Raw genomic sequence first — 21,397 nt, forward strand, 5'->3', positions numbered from 1 at the left:
CCGACCCTTCCGCCATGGGCCACCGCGACCATCTCGTGGACCTTGGACTGTACAAGGAAGTCAAGGACGTCAACGGGGGGGCCGATTGTAAACACAGCTGAGCAGCACAACGGGGCGCCTCCAGCCAAGCCAAGCAAGCACGTGTTGACGGCTGCGAGTCTGCGTCGCGCCGCGCAAGCGTGGAGGAACGACCCATACGTACTGCGCTAATTGGGAGGCCCAGGGGTCGACATCGCCAAAAGACCATGTTGGATTCTTGGCACGCATGGCTGGCTGCATGGGCCTGCGGAAGTTGGCTCGATCCATTCTCGCGGGCGCAGCTCCTGACCCTGGTGGTGGTCGTGGCGGTGGTTATTACATTTGCTCGTCGTCGGTCGTTCGCTCGCGTCTTTTTCCCTTCTCTCCCTCTTCTCCCCACAGCCACTCTGTACGGCTTCACACTCGTTTGATAACCCCCTTTGACAGCCAGGATGTGGAAGGGATTGCTCGTCGCGGGCGCGACCGGCCTGCTTGGGCTGGTCCATGGCCTCGCCTCGACCGACACCATCACCTGGGGCGGCGACAACTCGCGCGCCGGCTACCAGACGACGCACAACATGGACCCGGCGATTGTCGGCAGCGCCCAGTTCGGACTCGCCTGGGAGACGAAGCTGCCCGGCAACTACGGCGGCCAGGCGGAGCAGATCTACTCGCAGCCGTTGGTGTACACGCCCGCGGGCGACGACCGTCAGTTTGTGTACTGGTCGACGACCCAGAACAACGTCTACAAGGTCGACGCCAAGACGGGCGAGATTGTCGCGTCGCGGAACCTGCACATCCCCTTTCTGACGGCCGACCTCGACGGCTGCGTGGACATTAACCCGCACATTGGCGTCACGGGCACGGGCGTGATCGACCCGGACACGGAGACGCTCTACATTGCCGCAAAGACCTATGCCAACGAGGACGTCACGGGCGCCCAGGGCCGTCCCCAAGGCCGCTACTACATCCACGCCCTCGACGTCAACGACCTCTCGGAGCGACCCAACTTCCCCATCAGCATGAACGGCGAGGTCCCCGACAACAACCCGGATCGCACCTTTGTCAGCGGCGACCTGCTCCAGCGACCCGGCCTGCTGCAGCAGGGCGACTACATCTTCATCGCCTTTGGCTCGCACTGCGTCCAGTGGCTCTTCACCGGCTGGATCGTCGGCTTCCACAAGACCACGGCCGAGTTCACCGCAAAGTTCGCCACGCAGGGCGAGAATGTCGTCGACGAGGGCGCGGGCGTCTGGATGTCGGGCGGTGGCCTCGCCTCGGACGACGCCGGCAGCATCTACTTTGCCACGGGCAACGGCTACGCCTCGCAGCTGGCGACCATCCCCGTCTCTGGCTTTGATCCCCCGACCGCCCTCGAGGAGGCCGTTGTCCGTCTCAGCCTGGCGGAGGACGGCAGCGTCCGCGTCGTCGACTTCTTCATGCCCTGGGAGAAGCAGCAGCTCGACGGCGCCGACGACGATCTCGGCACCAGCCCCATCCAGATCCTGCCCTCGGAGACCTTTTCGTGCGGTGACGTCCGACGCATGGGCGTCATCACGGGCAAGACGGGCAAGACGTACTTTGTGAACCTCGACAACCTGGGCGGCTACCGCAACGGCGCGGACGGTCTCGATGCCGTCATCCAGGTCTACGCCGGGCCCCGATCCGTGTACTCGGGCGCGGGCGTCTACCCCCTCGAGGGAGGCTACATCTACATCAGCCCGACGGGCGGCAACCCGACACACGTCTTCTCCTTCTCGTGCGAGGACGGCCAGGCCCGGTTCACCCGGATGGCCGAGAGCAAGAACCTCAACGCCGTCATCCTGGGCGTCAGCCACGGCACCGTCACCTCGCTCGACAACCAGCCGGGCACGGGCCTGCTCTGGATCACGGACCGTCGTGGCGACAGCGTGCGCGTCTACGACGCCGTCCCGACCGAGGACGGCTACCTCAACCAGATCAAGGGCATCTCGGTCGAGGGCGTCACCAAGTTCAGCCGCGCCGTCTTTGGCGACGGCATGATGTATCTGGGCAGCGTCGTCGGCAACATCTACGGCTTCGGCGCGCCCACCAACCCGCCGCTCGCGTGTGAGGAGACCCTTGCCTTTGGCACCGTCGACACGGCCGAGGAGAGCGCGGTCAAGGAGGTCACCTGCCAGGCCACGATTGGTCTCACCGTCGACAAGGTCAGCCTCACCACGGGCACCCACTATGTGCTCTCCTCCCTCCCCGACGGCGAGCTCACCCTCGCCGCCGGCGGCTCGTTCACGTTCAGCGTCCAGTTCTCCCCCAAGCGTGTTGGCCTCCACACGGACGCGGTCAAGATTGCGACTGCCAACAACGTCGAGGGCTACAGCACCACGACGAGCGTCCGTCTCTCGGGGACAGGCGAGGCGGCCGACGCCCTCCTCGACGTCTCGCCCGACAGCGTGACGTTTGCCGACGTCGTCTCGGGCGATGGGCCCTCGGACCGCGTCGAGAACATCATCCTCTCCAACGAGGGCAACTCGGCCCTCACCATTGACGGCGTCTCGTTCAGCGAGTCGGTCGACGGCCCCTTTGAAGACTGGGACGGCGAGCTCCCCCTGCGCGTCGGCAAGTTCATCGTGACCAACATCCCCGACACCATTGCGGCCACGTCGCGCGCCACGCTCGACATCCAGATGGACGCCACCGCGTCGGGCACCTTTACCGGTGCTGTCCGCATCACCTCCAACGGAGGCGAGGGCGCCTTCACCATGGAAGGCGCCGCTGGTCCCGCGCCCGTGGCCGTCATCGAGTTCCAGAGCGCCGACGGGGAGGACTGGATCCCGTACGAGCAGGGCGTGCCCTTTAGCTTCGGCAACGTGACCCAGAACACGGCCTCGGCGCGTCGCATGCGCATCACCAACGCGGCCCCCGAGGGCGGCGTCTCCCTCACCCTGACCGTCTCCAAGCCCCCCTTTGGTGGCGCCGGCCTCATCCGCGCCGCCAACCAGGTCGACCTCGCCGAGGGCACCAAGCTCTACCCGGGCGAGAGCGAGACGGCCGTCCTCTCGTGCGCCGCGCCCAAGACCCAGTGGAACACGGACGTGATCCGCGCCAACGCGACGTGGACGCTCAACCTCAACGACCCGACCTTTGAGAAGAACGTGATTGACTTTGTCTGCAACGGCGTCGCCCAGCAGGCACCGCCCCTTTTGTACCCAGGCTACGGCCAGTACCGGTACCTGGGCTGCTTCAAGGAGAACAACCCGGGTCGCCAGCTGCAGAGCCAGCTCTACGGCAGCGACGACAACACCAACGCCCTCTGCATCGACCGCTGCTCCGAGCGCGGCTGGATCTTTTGCGGCACGCAGTACCACCGCGAGTGCTGGGGCGGCAACACCATCCCCTCCCTGCAGGTCGACGACGCCAACTGCAACTTTGACTGCGAGGCCGACGTCAACCAGTGGTGCGGCGGCAACGGGGAGGGCGCGGGCTCCGGGGGCAGCTACATTTCGCTCTTTGCCGACTCGCTCGAGTGGGATGGCAACTATACCAACCCGGACACGCCCACGGACCCGGAGGACCCTCCTCCGACGACACCCCCCGGTGGTCCCGAAGCCAACCCGGGCGTCGACGGGTATGCGCACATTGGCTGCTACACCGAGGCGACGTCGGGCCGGGCGCTGCCCTTTGGCAAGACGATGGAGAGCGCCACGGTGGCCAACTGCGTCGAGGCGTGTGCTGCGGATGGGTACACCTACGCGGGTCTCGAGTACGCCCAGGAGTGCTGGTGCGGTAGCCAGCTTGGTGTTGGCGCGGTGGAGGCCCCGGAGGGCGATTGCAACCTGGCCTGCAAGGGTGAGTCTTCCTTGCTGTTTCTGTTCTGCGTCATGGCACGTACTAACTTGTTTGTACAGGGAACCCTGCTGAGCTCTGCGGTGCCGGATCTCGCCTCAATGTCTACAGGCTGGGTGGCAGTCCCTCGTCTAGTGGGACGTCCACGAGCATCGCGCAGACCCCGACCACCACGGCCACTCTCTCTGAGACCCAGACCTCGTCTGCAGGAACCTCGTCTGCAGGAACCTCGTCTGCAGGAACCTCGTCTGCAGAGACCTCGTCTGCAGGAACCTCGTCTGCGGAGACCACCTCTGCAGCCGCTACTACTACTACTACTACTACTACAGCTGCTGCCACCACCACCACCACCACCCAACCTGCGCCTACCAGCACCAAGCCCGTCGAAAAGGCCACCGTCGGCGACTACGACTCCCTCGGCTGCTACATTGAAACCACCACCGGCCGCGCCCTCACGCCCGGCTTCCTCGCCGACGACGACATGACCCTCGAGATGTGCGCCGACTTTTGCGACGCCTACACCTACTTTGGCGTCCAGTACGGCCGCGAGTGCCGCTGCGGCAACGTCCTCAAGGAGGGCAGCATCCCCGCCCAGAAGCAGACGGACTGCTCGTTCCCGTGCCCCGGCGACAGGAGGTATCTCTGCGGTGCCGGCATGCGGTACAACCTGTACATTCGCGGCGGCAGTGCGTCGCTGTCCCCGTCTGTGTCTTCGAGCAGCCCCGCCACCACGGCCCAGTCGACCTCGGAGACTCTGGCGCCGGAGGATGTGTCGTCCACTACAGCTGCTGCGACGTCGACAACCGCTCAGGTCACCACATTGAGCAGCAGCGCCGTCTCTAGCTCGACTGTCAGGCCTGCCCCTTCCACCGTCGAGCTCTCTTCCACCGTCGAGCTCTCTTCCACCACCACCTCCTCTTCCACCAAGGCAACTACCTCTTCCACCACCTCCTCCTCTTCCACCAAGACGACTACCTCTTCTACCAAGACCACCACCACCACCTCCGCCAAACCCACCGCCACCGGCCCCGTCGCTTGGGAGGGCAACGCCAACTTCACCTACTACTCGTGCGTCTCCGAGCCGTCGTCTGGCCGCCTCCTCCCCAAGCAGGTCCACAACAACGGCACGGACATGACGCCGGCCCTCTGCCTCGAAAAGTGCAGCGGCCAGTACAACTACGCCGGCGTCGAGTACGGCCGCGAGTGCTGGTGCGGCGACGAGCTCAACTTTGCGGGCAACGAGGGCGCCACACCCGGCCGGAACGTCACGGACGACAAGTGCTGGTTTGAGTGTCCTGGTAACGAGACCGTCCGCTGCGGCGCGGGGGGCCACATGAGTCTCTATGTGCTGCGGGAGCTGGTGCGCGAGATGTACGGGCCGGATGCGGCGTAAATGGGAGGAATTTGTAATGAGAATACACCGACGTCTAGACTAGACCTTTTCTTGTAATTATTTCTGGACTGTCAATATTATACGGAACACACTGTACTCTTGACAGCCTTGGTGACCGATCCTCTTGTGGTTCGCATCCTTGCCCTCCAGGTCAGCTGAGGTGAACTAACTAGACGCACAGCATCGAAGCTGGCCTTGAGGCTATTCATCTACCCCCCCTACAACCCCCCTACTTGACATGATGCTTCACCACCTCGGCAACCTCCTCCTCCGTCTTGCCCTTGACGCCCAGCAGCGCATTGTCGTTCTTGTCGAAATTGCCGCCATTCTCCTTGCCAAAGATGGCGCGGTACAGATACGGACCAAAAGTCTGGAAATCCAACAGCCCCTGGGCAAGCCTCTTGTCCGCTGCACTTGTCAAGTCATCCAAGGCCACGTGCTCCACATCCCAAGACTTGCTGGGCGCGGCCTGCTTTGCGAGCCCGAGGAGCTGGTTCTGCGTGACCTTTGCGTCCTCCACGTACACGGCGCGGTTCTTGGTCTCCTCGGGGTGCGTGAGGACACCGTAGACTCCATCCGCCACGGAGGCCAAGTCGGTGACGGAGAAGGGAATGTCGCCGCCGTCCACGACCTGGGTCTTGTCGCCGGCGCGGTTGATGAGGAAGCTCTGGTCGATGCCCCAGTCGAGGAAGGCGCCGTTGTAGACAAATGTGTAGGTCATGTCCGTCGTCTTGGCGATTTCGATCAACCTGTTCCTGATGTCGATCTTGGGGAGGAAGACGGGGAGGCGCTGGGTGGCCTCGTTGGCCAGGTTGGAGCCAAAGTCGGACGGGATGAAGCGCTTGACGCCAGCGGAGAGCGCCGCCTCGACGAGGTTCTTCTGGGCGGCAATGTGCTCCGACGAGATGGTGGAGACGACGGCGTCCTGGCCGGCAAGCGCTGCTGCGAGGCTCTCGACGCTGCCAAAGTCGACGTCGACGACCTGGACGTTGCCAGGGAAGGTCGACGTGGATCCGTTCCGGCGGAGGACCTTGAGGTTGAGGTCGCTGGCCGCCGCGAGGCGCTTGAAGACTTCCACGCCAAGGCAGCCCGAGGCGCCGACGAGTACAACGTTCTTGATAGACATGGTGTTGGGGGCGGGTGGGGGTGTCGTGGGCGATGGAGGTTGCGTTCTGTTGTCCAAGTGGTGTAGAGCCTGTAGACTGTAAACAATGCTGAATGGATCAAGATTGCATGTTGTTCCGAGTTCTTGGAGGAGGTCGTCTAGAGGTACTTATATCCTCAATCGGACTGTCGACTCATGATCCCAGAGCCACGCCATTTCTCATCCTTCGGGCACATGGAGTCACGGACTGGGTTATTCATAGGTGCCTGATCACTCTCGCCTCTGGCTTAGACGCCATTCCACCAGCGTTCAAGGGCCAAGACGGTGTAGCGCGTCTCGGTGCGCGAGTGGGATACGTCGGCATCTCATGTGGGATGACCGCCGACCGCCGACCGCCTCCCATCCATGCCGGTGGGATGTGGGCTGGCGCTGGCGCTAGGCTCTTCAAAGTCCAATTCATCGCCTTTACGGAGGTCGGTACCAAAAATTATTGCTGATGCTTGAGAAGCGCTATTGGGGCCACCAACGAGAGGTACTGCAATGGCTTGCAGGGATATCATTGCTACAGTGCACTCGATAGCAGCTATGACCACCACTTAGTTGTTCAGACCCTTGCTACTCAACATGGATGTCGCTATCGTGGCGTGACCATAGGCCGTCATTCGAGCAAAGCTTAGGGTCGTAGCATGTTGGTTGCAGAGGGATCAGTCAGCCTCATGTAGAGCTGTTAGCTGCTCCCGCTTCTAGTGTCTTGGCCAGCAAGAATTTTTGGTACCGACCTCCGTAGTAGGACCAAAGTTGACAAATTCATCAAATCCGTCCGGCTCGGAATTAACTGCAAACCAACAAAGCCGATGCCAGGAACCGCACCCACTCTGCCCTCTCCACCAACCCCCATCCACCATCCCCATCCACCATCCCCATCCACCTATGCCCTCCTCCGCCGCGCCAGAAGCCGCTCCATCACACACCTGCCACTGCGGCAAGGTCTTCCTGCGCAAGGAGCATCTTCGTCGCCATCAGGCCACGCACTTTCAGCCGTCTTTTCAATGCCCCACGTGCGGACGCTCCTTCACCAGGAACGACGTGCTCAAGCGGCATCTTGTCGTGCACGCGTCGCGCAGCGGCAAAGGCTCGGCCAGAAACTGGCGCGCGTGCGATGCTTGCCACGAGAACAAGACAAAGTGCAATGGGGGCACGCCCTGCGGATTCTGTGTCAAGAAGGACTTGTGCTGCACGACAGACCGCCCTCAAGCTGCAAAGGATGACTCGACGCGGGTGCGTGGACGTGAGGCGGAAGAGACCCTGCCAGCAGAGATGCTCGTCCAACAAGAGGCTCGGAGCAGAGGGACGTCAGAAACCGTGTCGTACCATGTTGATCGAGAACCACGGGCTCAGTCCTTCGTCGAGCAGGGTGTTGCGCACGCTGGCCTCTCCCGCGTTCTCTCCGCCGTGTCCTCCCTATCAGCCGGTGCTGACTGGGCCACAGAGTCACGCCCCCACGAGCGGTACGATGAATGGATGTCATGCTGCTTGGACCGGTATCTGGGCAGGTTCCACGAGAGGTGGCCTGTCGTTCATGCGCCATCCTTTGATCGCACGACGGACAATGCCCTGCTGGTCGGTTCGATGACCATGGTGGGCTCCTGGTATCAGGACGGCTTGCTCGTGAGAGACAGCTTAATAGCCATCAACGACAGGATCATGAGCCGCGTGACCAAGTTGCTAGTAAGCCACAGTGCCCCTCTAGTAGTAAGTGGTGAGAGCACAGCCACTGACGGAATCTGTCAAGGCCAACGACGATCTGGACGAGAGCAAGGCCTGGCCGCTCGAGACGTATCAGATCGGCCTGCTGAACATTGTCTTCGCTTTTGAGACCGGTGTGAGTCAAGATCTTCCATATAAAAGCGCTGATACGAACGACTCTTTGTATTGACAGGCACACAGCAACAGACGCAGTTCGCCCCCGCGAGACGACTACTCAGTCTCATCTTGCTTTGCTTCCGGCACCGCCGCATCTTCGATCCAGACTCTGTCGAAAATCACAGAAACGTGCATTATCCGGGGACATTCGAGCCTTGGGTTTACAATCAGCGGAGCCAGTGGAAAAAGTAGGCCTGCATGCATCAGCATGGCACAAACGGCACGGCTAACACGACGGCAGCCTTTCTGCGGTTGCATTCAAGGTCGACACATACTTGGCCCTTTTGTTCAATGAACCGCCTCTGCTTCATGCCGAAGAATTACAGCTGAGTCTTCCCTGCACCTTCGCTTCCGAGAACGCCGCGGGCATCGTTCGATTCTTCCAGCGTGCCAAGAGAGAGCCCCCCGAGAGAGAGCACATTGCCGTGGCCGACTATGTGCTCTACCCGGAGTGGTTTGAGGAGCAAATGAGCCACACCGCTCTGGAAGATATCAACCTCGGCCTCCTGGGCTGCTACCGTGACATCTGGCGCCACGTGCAAAACCAAAGGGGGAACGGCCACGTGCGGCTGGTCTTGGCAGGGCCACTCTCCGAGAGACTCGAGCTTTGGAAATCAAAACTAGACGCCATTTCCCGCACACTGGGCGGAACAAGCAACACCGACGACACCGTCCGAAGAGGCCTCGCCATGTCCTACCTGTGCCTGGAAGAACCAGGCGATCCCGGCTGGGAGGCGTCCGTGCTGGCGCGCATGGCAGCGCACTTTATGAACGCAACAATGCTGTATCACATGCTTCACATGCACTTGACCATGGATGCGCGCGTCGTATATGCCTTTGCCATCGGCCGGTGGAGTCTTGTGAACACCGCCCACGTGCCCCAGAGTCTGTTCAACACGGCCGCGTTGCAGTCCTGGGCTCGGTGGCCGCCTGGTAGGGCCGCTGTTGTCCAGGCACTGCTGGCTCTTCGGAGCTACGAAAACGGCGCCTCCATGACTGCAGGTGGCACTAACCTGTGCTCCGACCCAATTGCTCACGTCAGCCTGGCCACAGCCGGCATGGTGCTGCGGGCTTGGTTCCAGGGGAGGGAGGTGGCCTGCTGTTGCTGTCCTGGTAGTACCATGGCGCTTCCCGAGCTGAATCTGGACGACGCCCAGGGCTGGATAGAGAATGGTGTGTCGGTGAGCGTGGCGGGCGTGGCCTTGTGCCGATGTCAGTGGACATGCTGGATGGGGAGATGTGTGGAGGCTCTGGTCAAAGGAGCTGCCCTGTGGGAGCTGAGAGCCGATGTGATCGAGACTCTGCGGGAGCCGATACCGTCTTTATCTTTGGATTCAGCTTAGGCGCAGGGGGAGGGAGGCCCATGTTGTCGACTTCTCTATTCGTGGGGACTCGGGTTGACGCAACATTTCATCACGCAGCACTGTCTACAAGTCAAGTCTGCAGCTGGTGATCCTATGACGAATTCAAACGGCCTTCTATTCCTGCTAGCTCTCCATCTCCGTAGACCAGGGAAATAGTTTTGTCTTAGTCCGACGAAATATCCATGCAGACATCGCAAAACGCCGCCACACCCTCAAAGTGTGCCACGCATCCCCCCCACTCGGAGACCAGCTCCATCGAATCAGACATTGGAGGGATGTCTGAGGAGATCTTTCGATCCTGATGATACACATCTTTCAGTGCCAGATGTACATGAAGTTTTCCCGTTCATGGAGTCCAATGTCTGGGTCATCAATATCCAACATCCAAACGTCCGCAATGGAGACAATCGACCGACTTTGGCCAGTGACTGATAGACAAGAAGAGCCTCCCCGATAGGCGACAACGGTGCTTTGGCCGCTACTTTCTTCGGAGCAGCGACGCGTCTTGTAGTCCATGGGCACTATGCTCCGCTCAGTAGGAGTGGAAGGGGAACGAGGGATGAAGTCGTACAACTCCCATCGCTGATCACCTGTTCCGCTGATCATTATATCCGTACCCAAGGCGCCCATATCTCCAGACTCGTCGTCCACGAGTAGTGTACCTCCGATTTTCGGGTCGTTGTCTAAAGCATAGCTAGCCATAGAGAATGCCGCTGCGTCGCACCTGTCCCCTGTGACATCTTCGCTAAGTGCGAACGAGTCGGTCGAAAGCTCACTGGCGACGGGAGAGGAGACGTCGGCATCGTCACTTCCAGTGAGAGCCTCCGCTTCAATCTCTTGTCCTGTGGCTTTGGGTGTCCCAGCTTCGTCTTCTGACTCTGCATCATACTCGAGACAGTAGGTCTTCCCGATGGCTGTAGAACCGATGTCTTCGTTATCAGGGGTTGCCGCTGACCTTTCCGGGGCCGACTCATGGCTCTCAGGGATACGGTCAATCCCTGCACTGTCAGATAGCGGCAATGTTGGCACCTGCGCTTGTCCACCGTTGTTCTGCACGTCGAGCTGTAGACTTCTCGTAAGCTGTTCAACCTTCTGGGTGAGTCGCTGCAATGCTGTTTGAGCATCCGGCGAAGACGGGCTTCCAACACGGTTCAGAGGCTTCTGGGACGCATCTTTATGGTTGATCAGATCCTGCTTTGGTGATACGCAACCGGACTTTTCGCCAGCTTTGCCTTCACCGCTCGTAGCAGTGCTTTGGTGACATGGCTCCGGAGATGCGCCCACATCCTGCGCAAAACTGGCAAGAAAGTCAGGTGCATTCAAATCAGCTGCCACGTCTCCCAGAGCGCTTTTCGTACCGTCTAGGCGAAAAGTTGGGTCAGAATCCGAGCCAGTGGTACAAGGCTCTGCTTCCTCCCGATCCGAGTATGCATCGTTCGACTCGGCCTCACCAGCGACGGATACGGATTCGTCGCTTGCAACGCTTGTTGTCTGGTCTTCTTCGTTGTCTTCTGCTTCGATCGGGGGAGATTGAAGTTTGTCAGCTGATGGATCTTGTAAAGCTGGAGGTGGCGGGTATCGGATCGCACCCTCAACAATCTCGGGAGCACCAGTCGCAAACAACCCTTCATCCTCGTCGCCGTTGTTGGCTCGGCATAAATTTACAACACGTCTAGTGGTATGGCCTTGGCTGCCCTCCATGTCCGTGGCGCCATCCGAGCTGACACTGGGTGTCCTTTCCTTTCTCTTCCCAAGATAGGGCATGGTCCCGATCTTGTGTAGCAGTTCATCGGGGGGATCAGGTCGAAGCAGCTTCATGATTCTCTTGGCAGGTGGCTCCACCCCTGATCGAGAACCATCCGATTCATAGTCGGAGAGTGACGCTTCCGATGCGCTTCGCTTCTTACCTGTACCGGCCATGGTTCGCAAAGACAGCATCTGCAGTGTATCTGTTCCTGGGTCGAGAAAGAGATATAATTTGGATATCGGGTTACTACAAGTCGACACACGCAGACATATTTATGTCGAGAGAGACTTTCCGTATAATCATGTTCTCGTCCATCGCTGCGCGAGTCCTTCAACTCTCCGCGTAAACGACAGTGAACTACCTCTCATCGCCACGAACTGCAACGACACCATGGACCAAGCGGAGCGAACAACACGACATGTGGCGAATCTCGGAACAACCCACTTGTACACAAGGTTTCGGGATCGAACTTCTTCTTCAACTCTTTTGCTCTGGGCCACTTGTCCTCAATGAGCCGTTCGCCTGTTCGGTGAGCTGGTCTCGCTGGAGGATAGGAGCCGTCGCGTTCGCAGATGATTCGACATCTTGTTCGCACCGCCTCAGTTAACAGATTAGGAGCTCGCCGAGGGAAAATGTTGGTCAGTTGTCAGCTATCCGTTTCTGGAGCGGATCAATTGCAGCCTGCGCGCCGTGCAATGTCCCATTCGACCTACTTCTAGGAACAGAACGCCTCATAGTCTTCATGATCATCATCATAATGCTGGCCCTTCCCATGACTCCCTTCGTAATCTCACGTACCACGATTGCTTATGCGGGAACGACACCTTCTTCTCCTTGGCGAAACCGCAGGCGTCGAGGTGTTTCAAGAAACTAAAAACGTCAGCGACAGGTGCGAAGCAGCACAGTATAGGACTGACCGCTCATTATCCACGCGCGGCTCCAGGACCACGTTCATCGTGCGCGGATCGGCCGTGAGACACCAGTGGACGAGGCCCGTCAACCACGCCGACACTCGCCCGCGTGCCCACTCCTCACCTATAAAGACATGCAGGCCGCGATCCCAATCGTCCGCCTCGCTCCCTAGGTGACGCCCGAGTATGTCCTCCTTCACCCAGTAGATTTCGAAATAGCCAAACGGCACTCCGTCCCAGAGGCCAATGACAGGGAACGAATGAGTCTGGCTCAGAGCACTGTTCAAGAACTGCGGGTGGTATTCGCCCCAGAATTTCTTGACCCGGGGGTTAGCCATCCACATCTGCATCAGGGATGTATCGCTTAGGGTACACAGGTGAGAGTGTTGCGGCGGCTTGGGCCCGACGGGACCCAGGTGAGGTACAGGCTTGGGCGAAGCGGATGCCACGCGGAAGGAGATGTACTGCCCGACGCTAGGCACAAACCGAGAGTAGAATGTCTCGCCCATTCGCACAGGCTTTGGGCGAAGAGGATGCCGGGTGCCATTGGTAAAGGTGTACTGCAGTGGCGGCGGAGGGTAGTACGTGGGCAAGTGCGAGGTCGAAAAGAATGGTCCTGTGGGGTGCCCTGACGATTGGAGCATGGTCGTCGGTATGGGGCCACCGGGCAGATCGAATTCGGCTCTGGTGCTGGTAGGCAGCGGTGACTGGGAGTGAGTCTGCCGATGGTGCGCTCCATGAGGCGGTTCGGTCCTCGTCGGCGAGGCGGACCGGCTGCCAGCAGGAGACCCAGGATACGAAGCCAGAGATCTGTTGGGCGCAAGGGTGAAGAGGAATTGGCGTCCGGGAATCTGCCAGAACATCCGCCGCGAGACGAACATGTCTGACCATTCGTCGCCGTTATCGTCCAAGCTCGTGCCCACCGAGGTGTTGTGGGACGCAATGAGACCCATCCTCTCCAGCTTGGGGATGAGGTTTTTACTCCTCAACACGCCGTCCCTCTTGACGTGCACGATCCACTCACCTTTCGGCTTTGCTGCGTCTGGGGTGCCCTTTGACGCCTCGCTGTCGAGATGGAGTGGCGGTTCCGGCTGGTGGAAGTACCAGTACAAGGTGACCCAGAGCATCATGGCGATTTGGCGGGTAGGGCTCGCTGCAGGCTTGAACTCACTCGACGACGGGTTGGAGATGGACGAGATGAACAGAGCGTCCTGGTTCAGCGTCGGCTTCTTGAACGGGTGTACGTTCCTTGGTGCTCGCAGCGAAGCTGGCAAGTAGTCATCATTGTTGCCCACAGCGTTCGCATCGTCCTCGGGACCTTCTGTGTGGAGGATGATCGTCCACCCTGCCGGGAACGCGTGGTGATGGTTACTGTTCAACTCATGGCTTTTGAAGCCGACGCCTCCAAATATAGCCATTGTCGTGAAGGTCTGCCCGTCGGGCAGTCGCATCGTTGGTTGCGAAGCCATGGCTCGTGAACATTGAAGCATCCAGATTCAAGCTCGCGCGTGTTGATCTGCGGGGCAGAGAGACGTTAACCTTAGCTTCCAATGACAGAGCGGGTATTTCCAGTTCTCCGGGAACTTTCCGCAGACGAAACATGCGGCACAAGTCGCTGTGATCAAATTGATACTCAATGCCCTTGCCAATACCTGGCCATTTTTTGGATTTATCGAGTCGCTCGCTGCAGTCTGATGTCAACATCCAGTCGGTTCACCATGTGTCTAACCAATTATCAGCCCAGAAACAGTGCGGTGTAGTGACTGCACTGTAGTCCATTCGGTCGAGTACGTAGCTAAGCCTACCCTGTACCGAGCGACGTGGTTCTTGTTACACGCATGTGCGTTGGGCATGTCATTGTCGTCAAAGAAGTTGCATGTCAGAAGTGTCTGTTCTACGGCGGTTGAGACCTTGAGGTATTATTTCTTGATGAGACAGTCTTGACAAGTCATCAGCTTCATGTTTCTGAGGATCGGATCTCGTGGCAGCTGAGAGGCCAAGGGCTGCCAAGCTGGTCTCGTAGCTTAGTGGTTAACCTACACCATCGCTGCGGTGGGAATCAAGCTTTTCCAAGGCGTGGCAGGGGTACTTAATACAGCCGCAATTCCGCATATCTTGGATACGCGGGTGTCAGGCTGTCAGCCATACATCATCCACTCAGAGCTCCGGGCTAGGTTTGTCTGCTAAGTTCAGCAAGTTCAGAGTCCTATTGCTGAACCCGACGATCACGTATTCGTCAAGAATGTGCCTGCGAGAACAGTTAAGCTAGTATGGTAAAAATGTGCCATCGATATCAGAAGGAGTGATCTACTTATATCGTGTGCTGACGTTGTTGTTGTTGTTGTCTGCGTATCGACGTGATGTGGATTTCGTGTATCTGCACTGCCGGGCTGTGGAATTGGGATTGAACCCCGTAGCTTCTGCTCCGGGAAGCTTGACGTCATCAGCATGTCGATGATGGATTCCCAACCAAGCAGGCGGCAGGCCTGTCAGCTCCAGTCCCTGAGTTTCGTCCAAGACGAAATGAAGCTTGACCGACTCGGTGCCCTAACTTAGGTCGTTAAATCCCCTCGGTGTCTGGCGTCCCAGCTGCTCCTCCATCTTCTCTACATACTTTCCCGTCATCCTCAAAACTGAGCACCGCCGACCTGCGATGAACGGTGCTTTCCGGCGCGTCGCAACACGCGTGCCAACGGCGGCGTTCAATAGTCAAACCTTGGCGTCCACGAGGCGAACTTTGAATCCGTTCTTGGCCACATCAGGCACCCTCCATGGCCAGGTGACATTGCCCGGCGCTACTAGGTGCTTCACCAACGTTCCATCCTCGAGAAGCTCCGAGGCCGATGAAAAAGCGAAATCGTTGAACAAGAAAGCAGCCGACGAGGCCGAGCGCCAGGTTACTGCCAGAGACGACGCGCAGCGCAAAGTCGACGACCGGCCATGGCAACGCGAAGAAACAGGCGAGCACAGCCAGCCGCCGGCCTCGTCGCCAGACCCTGCAAAGGGCGACGAGTCGAGAGGTTCGTCAAGATCCCATTCTGCAATCATTGCAGTGACGGAACCTAACATGTTAGCAGGACGTTTACTGACGACACCCACCCGACTACTCAAGTTGATCCTGCCGTTGCCATTCCATCCTGATCAAGTCTACATCAACCCAGAGAAGAAAGCGGATCAAAAGTATGGTTCTGAAAAGGTTGAACCTCTGGCACTTCTAGTGCATCCTCAACAGCCCCTGTCATATCTCGAGCGGCTGATTCAGGCCGAAATCCCCCCGTTGCAAGTCAAGGGAAACGAGAAGCTGCCAGGCATTGTCTTCCGCGCAGAAGCCGACCGGGAGGTGAGCGAGGGCAAAAAGGGCGCAGCAGATAACGTTGCATCCTACTCTGGATTGGGTCATGAGGCCGAGAAATCGGACGAGGAGAAGAACTGGGTTCGATGGAGCGGCAGCACAGAGGTCGGTGATTTCATCAGGGACGCGGCTCGTGGCCGTGAGTTTGCAATCGACATTGAGGGCCATGATGGAGAGCTGCGGGTTGCCGTGCCCAGCTTCAAGGACCGCACCTACTACATGCGCATGCGCCTGCGGAGGATGTCGAGGCAGATCAACTCCATGGCGGAGCTGAAGAAGGAGTGCGACATGCTCGCGCACAAGGGCGCGCATCGGATTGCGCAAAGCGGCTTTGGCGCTTTGGTGACCTGGTGGGGGGTCGTGTACTATGTCACGTTTCACACCGAGATGGGCTGGGATCTCGTCGAGCCGGTCACCTACCTGGCGGGGCTCACGACCATCATGGGTGGTTACCTCTGGTTCCTGTACATGAGTCGCGACCTCAGCTACAAAGCAGCCATGAACGTCACCGTCTCGCGGAGACAGAGCGCGCTGTACCAGGAGAGAGGCCTCGACCACGGGAAATGGGAGCACGCGGTGCAGGAGGCCAACGCCCTTCGCAGGGAGATCAAGGCCGTGGCAGCAGAGTACGACGCGGAATGGGACGAGATGAAGGACCTCGGCGGCGAAGAGGTCAAGGAGGCTCTAGAGCAGGAAAAGGAAGGTAAGGACGAAAAAGACGACAAGCAGGCGAAACAGGATGCCGCTGACAAGGCGAAGCAATCAGAGTAGAGAGGTGAGCGATCGGCCTCGTCGATCCGTCGCACGTTGCCGACGTCCCGCATTCACATTTCATTGTGCAATTAGCGTACATTTGATTTCATAGACCGACCATGTTGACCAATGTACCATTATTTTGTACCATTACTATATATACCATGATTGCTGCTGGACGCCTTGGCTGGACTGACAAACAATTAATTAGACTAGCATGTCCGCTATTTTAACTGCTAGAGACAGTCCAACGGCAGGCTGCTGTCGTTGCGCAGGGTCCAGGGTGAGCACCCCGCACCCGCCCGCCCTGGATTGTGAGTGTCAAAAACACGCCGAACAGCGCCAGGGCGAAATAGTGGTGCTGGCTCGGCGCCTTTTTTTACTACCAATGCCCCTCATGGAAATCAACAATACCTTCACCTTACTCGAACTTCTTAGCTCCCCCTCGTCGACGAGCCGATTGATTCTGTTGGCTCGACATCGAAACCCTTGATCCCGATTGTCCTCAATCAAGAGAGCGACAGGCACATTATCGCAATGGCCGACAACAAGGTATTTCGCGCGAGTACCACCGCGCCCGTCAACATTGCCGTTGTCAAGTACGAGCCCCTTTCATTTCCCACCGCCTCCTCTCCCAGACAATCGCTGACTATCAACCCCTAGATACTGGGGCAAGCGTGACCCAAAGCTCAACCTGCCAACCAACAGCTCGATCTCCGTGACCCTCTCCCAAGACGACCTGCGAACGCTCACCACGGCCTCCTGCTCTGCCTCGTACTCAGGAGACAGCTTGACTCTCAATGGCCAGTCCACCGACGTCTCTGGCGCGCGAACCCAAGCCTGCTTCCGCGAGCTGCGCGAACGTCGGGCGGCGATTGAGCAGAATGACTCTTTGCTCCCCAAGATCTCGACGCTGCCGTTGAAGGTCGTCTCCGAGAACAACTTCCCCACGGCCGCTGGTCTCGCCTCGTCAGCGGCCGGTTTTGCCGCCCTTGTAAGGGCCATCGCCAATCTGTATGAGCTGCCTGACTCACCGGAGGATCTCTCGAGAATCGCCCGTCAAGGCTCTGGGTCAGCCTGTCGCAGTTTGTTTGGTGGCTACGCTGCTTGGCGCATGGGCGACAAGGACGATGGCAGCGACTCGCAGGCCCAGCTGATTGCCCCCGCCTCCCACTGGCCCAACATGCGCGCCCTGATTCTCGTCGTCAACGCGGCTAAAAAGGACGTCCCGTCAACCTCTGGCATGCAGCAGACCGTCGCAACCTCCGGTCTCTTCCAGCAACGGATAGCGCACGTCGTGCCCGCTAACATGAAGCTCATGGAGGAGGCCATCCACAACAAGGACTTTGCCACATTCGCCGAGGTGACCATGCGCGAGTCCAACTCCTTCCACTCGTGTGCAGCCGACACCTACCCGCCCATCTTCTACATGAACGACGCCTCGCGAGCGGCCATTCGTGCGGTGGAGGCGCTCAATGCGGCGGCTGGAAAGACCATTGCTGCGTACACCTACGACGCCGGGCCGAACTGTGTCATCTACTTCCTGGAGGAGGACCAGGAGACTGTTGTTGGTGCTTTCTATAGGTTCTTGAGTGGCGTGTCTGGGTGGAAGGACAGCGCCGCCAAGGCCCAGTCCGCTGTCAACTTGCCCGAGAACATCGTGTCGATCCTCAAGGATGGCGTTGGTCGTGTTATCCAGACCAGTGTTGGCGAGGGTCCCCAGAAGACGGAGGAATACCTGATTGATGAAGCCGGCGCGACGGTTCAGCGATGAGCATTTTGTTACATTTAGAAGCAGAGTCGGCATTTAAACACGACACCACATGAGCAAGGCCCTTGACTTTGTTTACCAATCTTCACACCACTATTGTGCGTAATAATTCAATCCATTTGCATTTCTGAAGAACCTCACGTCATGGGGCAATTGATAGGCCCAAGTTCACCTCGTGTAACCCTGAATGCATAACTGCTGTGGTGGCACCGACCTGAGCTTCGCTGCCCCTCAACTTCACCTTCTCAACTGCACTTCCTCCCAGTTGATCTCGCACTTTTCAGTGATCAAACCTGAACCAGTCTACTTGGCGACTCCTAGGTCCTTTTGCGAGCTCCATTAACTGAGCAAGAGAGTTTCTTCGTTCCTTGTTGCATGACCTAGCCGAGCTCTTACCAACCATGGACGACCATGAAGAGCGCAAGGACCCCAAACTCTTGGGGGACGGAGACTTGTCTTCTGAAGGTATCTCTGATCTACTGAAACGAGGAAATGAAGTCGAGATCTTCGAGTGCGACAGATCTGGAAATGTGCGCACCAAGTGGCTTCACAAGCCTGATCACACCATCTTCTCAGTGAGTTCTCGTGGCAAGGCTTGATCCTTTCTGGACTAACACGCCAAGACGACCCATGACAGTTCGTCGACCTACTTCTGGCCGTCTATCTCTGCCATCCGTCAGGCAATCTACGACTCATTCCTACCTGTGGGATACCCGCACTCTGTGTCCGAAGACTACCTCGCCTATCAATTCTACGATTCCCTGCAAGCCTTCTTCTCGACTATCACCTCGCTTCTCGCCAACCGCGCTCTCCTACAGGGCCTTGGCGTCGGCGATGCGAACTCTTCTGCCACATTTGCCATGATGCTCACAATCCTCAAAGATGCCATGTCCAGAATCGCCACGATTGTGTTTGCCCATCGCTTCGGACTGCGCATCGAACCAGACGCCAAGCGATACCGCTTCTTGGCGGACTTGTTCAACGACACAGCATTCTTCCTGGAGCTGTACAGTCCTTACTTTGGACCTTGGGGCAAGGTTACAGCCCTGAGCATCGGCGAGGCTCTACGCGCGCTGTGCGGCGTCGCCGCAGGCGCCAGCAAGGCCGCTTTGAGCGTGCACTTTGCCAAGCACGAGAACCTCGCGGAACTCAACGCTAAGGAAGCCTCACAGGAGACAGCCGTGGGATTGGTTGGCCTGCTCGTGGGAACCGTTGTCGTCAAGTTCGTGGAAGGCCATTCAGCTGTGCTGTATCTCATGGTGGCCTTGGTGTTTGGACACTTGTGGGTGAATTACCTGGGTGTCTGTTGTGTTGCTATGAGCACGATCAACAGGCAACGGGCGACGCTCATCTTTGAGCGGATCCGGAAGAACGGAACCGTCCCGTCGCCTCGTGAGGTTGCGCAAGAGGAAAACATCCTGTTCTGGAAGCCTGTCTTGAAGAATCAGGATGGGACCATTGTTGGAACCCTGTCCATGGCCGAGAGCTACGGTCAAGCTCTCTCCGTACCCCCTGGCGGCCACGTCAGAGTCATTGATGGTAGTGGCTTTACCCTGTTCGCCAACGCGCATGCGCCTGACGGCCATCTCGACTTGCGCATTTTACTGCACGCCGACAGTATTCCCATGCAAGCTCTAACAGCATGGTTCGCGGCACTGGAGATTGGTCTGCACACCAAGCTCTCCGACCCACACGCTGTTGTGGCAGCTCTTCATCAACCCAAGGGCTACGCAGCTGCTTCGTCGCGCGCAATAGCTCAGGCAGGTTGGAACACGGAAGCCCAGTCATTGGAGACGGGCGCGCCTACCAGGCTTGCCCTGAGGGCTGCTCACCACAAGGAGGAGTGACCATGAGGTGTCGATGAGACCACTCATCTAGTTTGATGGCTCTTGTAATGGAAGTTTTGTTAGAGCTGAGATCAGCAATAAGAATACAGATACGTACACGAAATGACCGTCGTACAATACATCCTTCCCGGTCCAACAATGTGCCCCGAACGCCCGCAATGCTCTATATGCAGCTTTATGCTATTGATACATTCACCTCGGTGACTCAACAGGCATCATGCCAGGCCAGTCCACCTCATAGCCCTCATTTTGACGCCCTCCCACGTGTTCAATTTTGGTCTCACGTCGAGGTAGAAGCTGGGCCCTGCCTTGCCATCTCCCCGGCCGGAGTAGAAGTCGATAACATAGTCGACCCTCGTACCACAACGGTCAATGATCCAATCGTGTCTATCAAATGGGGCTGTGTATCCGAGGACTGTGTTGATACGGGCTGTCGGCGTCATTCGCTCCATCTTGTTTGCGAAGCTCTCCAATTTGGGGCCGCCGCATCTGCTACCGTCAGCTACCTGGAGTGGTATGGAGGATAGTGAGACTTACTGTGACGAAGCAAGATATGGTTGTTCCCATTTCAAGATTTGCGCCCATGCCCTCTCGTTGACTGCGTTGTGAATTGGGACCACAGTCTTCATATCTTTCGACCTCGCATCGTACCCTTTTCTCTTCATGGCGTCAAAGAACATCTTCTCAGAGGGGTACACCCAGTTTCCCGACGCATCTTTCCCCGATTCGATTTCTGCATTGGCGGAGGCGCCGTGTTCCACTGGGCAAGCAGACGGATTCGAAGTCGAGCGTGGGATGCTGGATACTACGCGGTTCGTGTCGAGGCCGTTTGTCGGTTTAGGGGGCGCGGCGCTCGATTGAGGCTCTGGCTGGGAGGACCAAAGGTACGATGTCAGACTTTGGGTCCATGATCGTGTGGGCGGCGCCGAGCTGTGATCGACAGGACACGCGGATGGCGGTGGTTGTGATGGTGACTTGGTTTTGGAGGCTTCCGCTGCGCGAGCCTGGGCGAGCCATTCTTCGCGAGCTTTGTGATCGACTGGGCACGCCGATTCGTCACCGGCCATGGTGAGTGGTATGAAAGACCACGGACGTGAAGTTCAAGTACTCGCAAAGGCGCAGTCGAGGAAAACGATTACCACCACAACGACAACGGGTCCTCGGAGTGGGGATTTGAAATTATTCCAGCCGAAGTTCTGCCGGCGCATCACCAGCGCTACCTCTTGTACGAACCCCATACAGAGTACTCCGTACGGCTTGTCCTATGTCGACTAACCTCATCGACTTTTGACATCGTGTTGAACGACCTCCATCCAAGCCAAGTCCTTCCACCCCTTGGCCCGCCAACTGCCATCTCACACTGGTCTCCGACAACCGTTTCCCCTCTGTTC

At 58.3% G+C, this 21,397-nt stretch overlaps 8 protein-coding genes across 8 annotated transcripts; 5 read left to right on the top strand and 3 right to left on the bottom strand.

The window, feature by feature from the left end:
* Positions 1-470: 470 nt before the first annotated feature.
* J7T54_001403 (uncharacterized protein) lies at positions 471-5,233 on the top strand (the record flags this gene model as incomplete). Its single annotated transcript, XM_051506278.1, has 2 exons — positions 471-3,843; positions 3,903-5,233. The coding sequence occupies 2 exons, from the start codon at positions 471-473 to the stop codon at positions 5,231-5,233; spliced, it is 4,704 nt and encodes a 1,567-aa protein (XP_051362297.1).
* A 229-nt stretch (positions 5,234-5,462) lies between these two features.
* J7T54_001404 (putative oxidoreductase - protein) lies at positions 5,463-6,359 on the bottom strand (the record flags this gene model as incomplete). The annotated part of the gene is made up of 1 exon (XM_051506279.1): positions 5,463-6,359. One exon carries the CDS (start codon positions 6,357-6,359, stop codon positions 5,463-5,465), a length of 897 nt encoding a protein of 298 aa, XP_051362298.1.
* Positions 6,360-7,268: 909 nt separating this feature from the next.
* J7T54_001405 (uncharacterized protein) lies at positions 7,269-9,604 on the top strand (the record flags this gene model as incomplete). Its single annotated transcript, XM_051506280.1, has 4 exons — positions 7,269-8,066; positions 8,131-8,220; positions 8,292-8,449; positions 8,503-9,604. 4 exons carry the CDS (start codon positions 7,269-7,271, stop codon positions 9,602-9,604), a joined length of 2,148 nt encoding a protein of 715 aa, XP_051362299.1.
* Positions 9,605-9,940: 336 nt separating this feature from the next.
* J7T54_001406 (putative lysine N-acyltransferase-like protein) lies at positions 9,941-13,752 on the bottom strand (the record flags this gene model as incomplete). Its single annotated transcript, XM_051506281.1, has 4 exons — positions 9,941-11,532; positions 11,873-11,970; positions 12,171-12,242; positions 12,290-13,752. The coding sequence occupies 4 exons, from the start codon at positions 13,750-13,752 to the stop codon at positions 9,941-9,943; spliced, it is 3,225 nt and encodes a 1,074-aa protein (XP_051362300.1).
* A 1,184-nt stretch (positions 13,753-14,936) lies between these two features.
* Positions 14,937-16,406, top strand: J7T54_001407 (uncharacterized protein; the record flags this gene model as incomplete). The annotated part of the gene is made up of 3 exons (XM_051506282.1): positions 14,937-14,991; positions 15,046-15,303; positions 15,361-16,406. 3 exons carry the CDS (start codon positions 14,937-14,939, stop codon positions 16,404-16,406), a joined length of 1,359 nt encoding a protein of 452 aa, XP_051362301.1.
* Positions 16,407-16,925: 519 nt separating this feature from the next.
* Positions 16,926-18,162, top strand: J7T54_001408 (diphosphomevalonate decarboxylase; the record flags this gene model as incomplete). The annotated part of the gene is made up of 2 exons (XM_051506283.1): positions 16,926-16,987; positions 17,052-18,162. 2 exons carry the CDS (start codon positions 16,926-16,928, stop codon positions 18,160-18,162), a joined length of 1,173 nt encoding a protein of 390 aa, XP_051362302.1.
* A 398-nt stretch (positions 18,163-18,560) lies between these two features.
* On the top strand, positions 18,561-20,006 carry J7T54_001409 (uncharacterized protein; the record flags this gene model as incomplete). Its single annotated transcript, XM_051506284.1, has 2 exons — positions 18,561-18,734; positions 18,783-20,006. 2 exons carry the CDS (start codon positions 18,561-18,563, stop codon positions 20,004-20,006), a joined length of 1,398 nt encoding a protein of 465 aa, XP_051362303.1.
* Positions 20,007-20,221: 215 nt separating this feature from the next.
* On the bottom strand, positions 20,222-21,073 carry J7T54_001410 (putative cytochrome c1 heme lyase-like protein; the record flags this gene model as incomplete). Its single annotated transcript, XM_051506285.1, has 2 exons — positions 20,222-20,495; positions 20,544-21,073. The coding sequence occupies 2 exons, from the start codon at positions 21,071-21,073 to the stop codon at positions 20,222-20,224; spliced, it is 804 nt and encodes a 267-aa protein (XP_051362304.1).
* Between the last annotated feature and the right edge of the window lie 324 nt (positions 21,074-21,397).

This window comes from Emericellopsis cladophorae, assembly GCF_022114955.1.
Source record: "Emericellopsis cladophorae strain MUM 19.33 chromosome Unknown NODE_21_length_315015_cov_118_186755, whole genome shotgun sequence".
Classification (NCBI taxonomy): Eukaryota; Fungi; Ascomycota; class Sordariomycetes; order Hypocreales; family Bionectriaceae; genus Emericellopsis; species Emericellopsis cladophorae.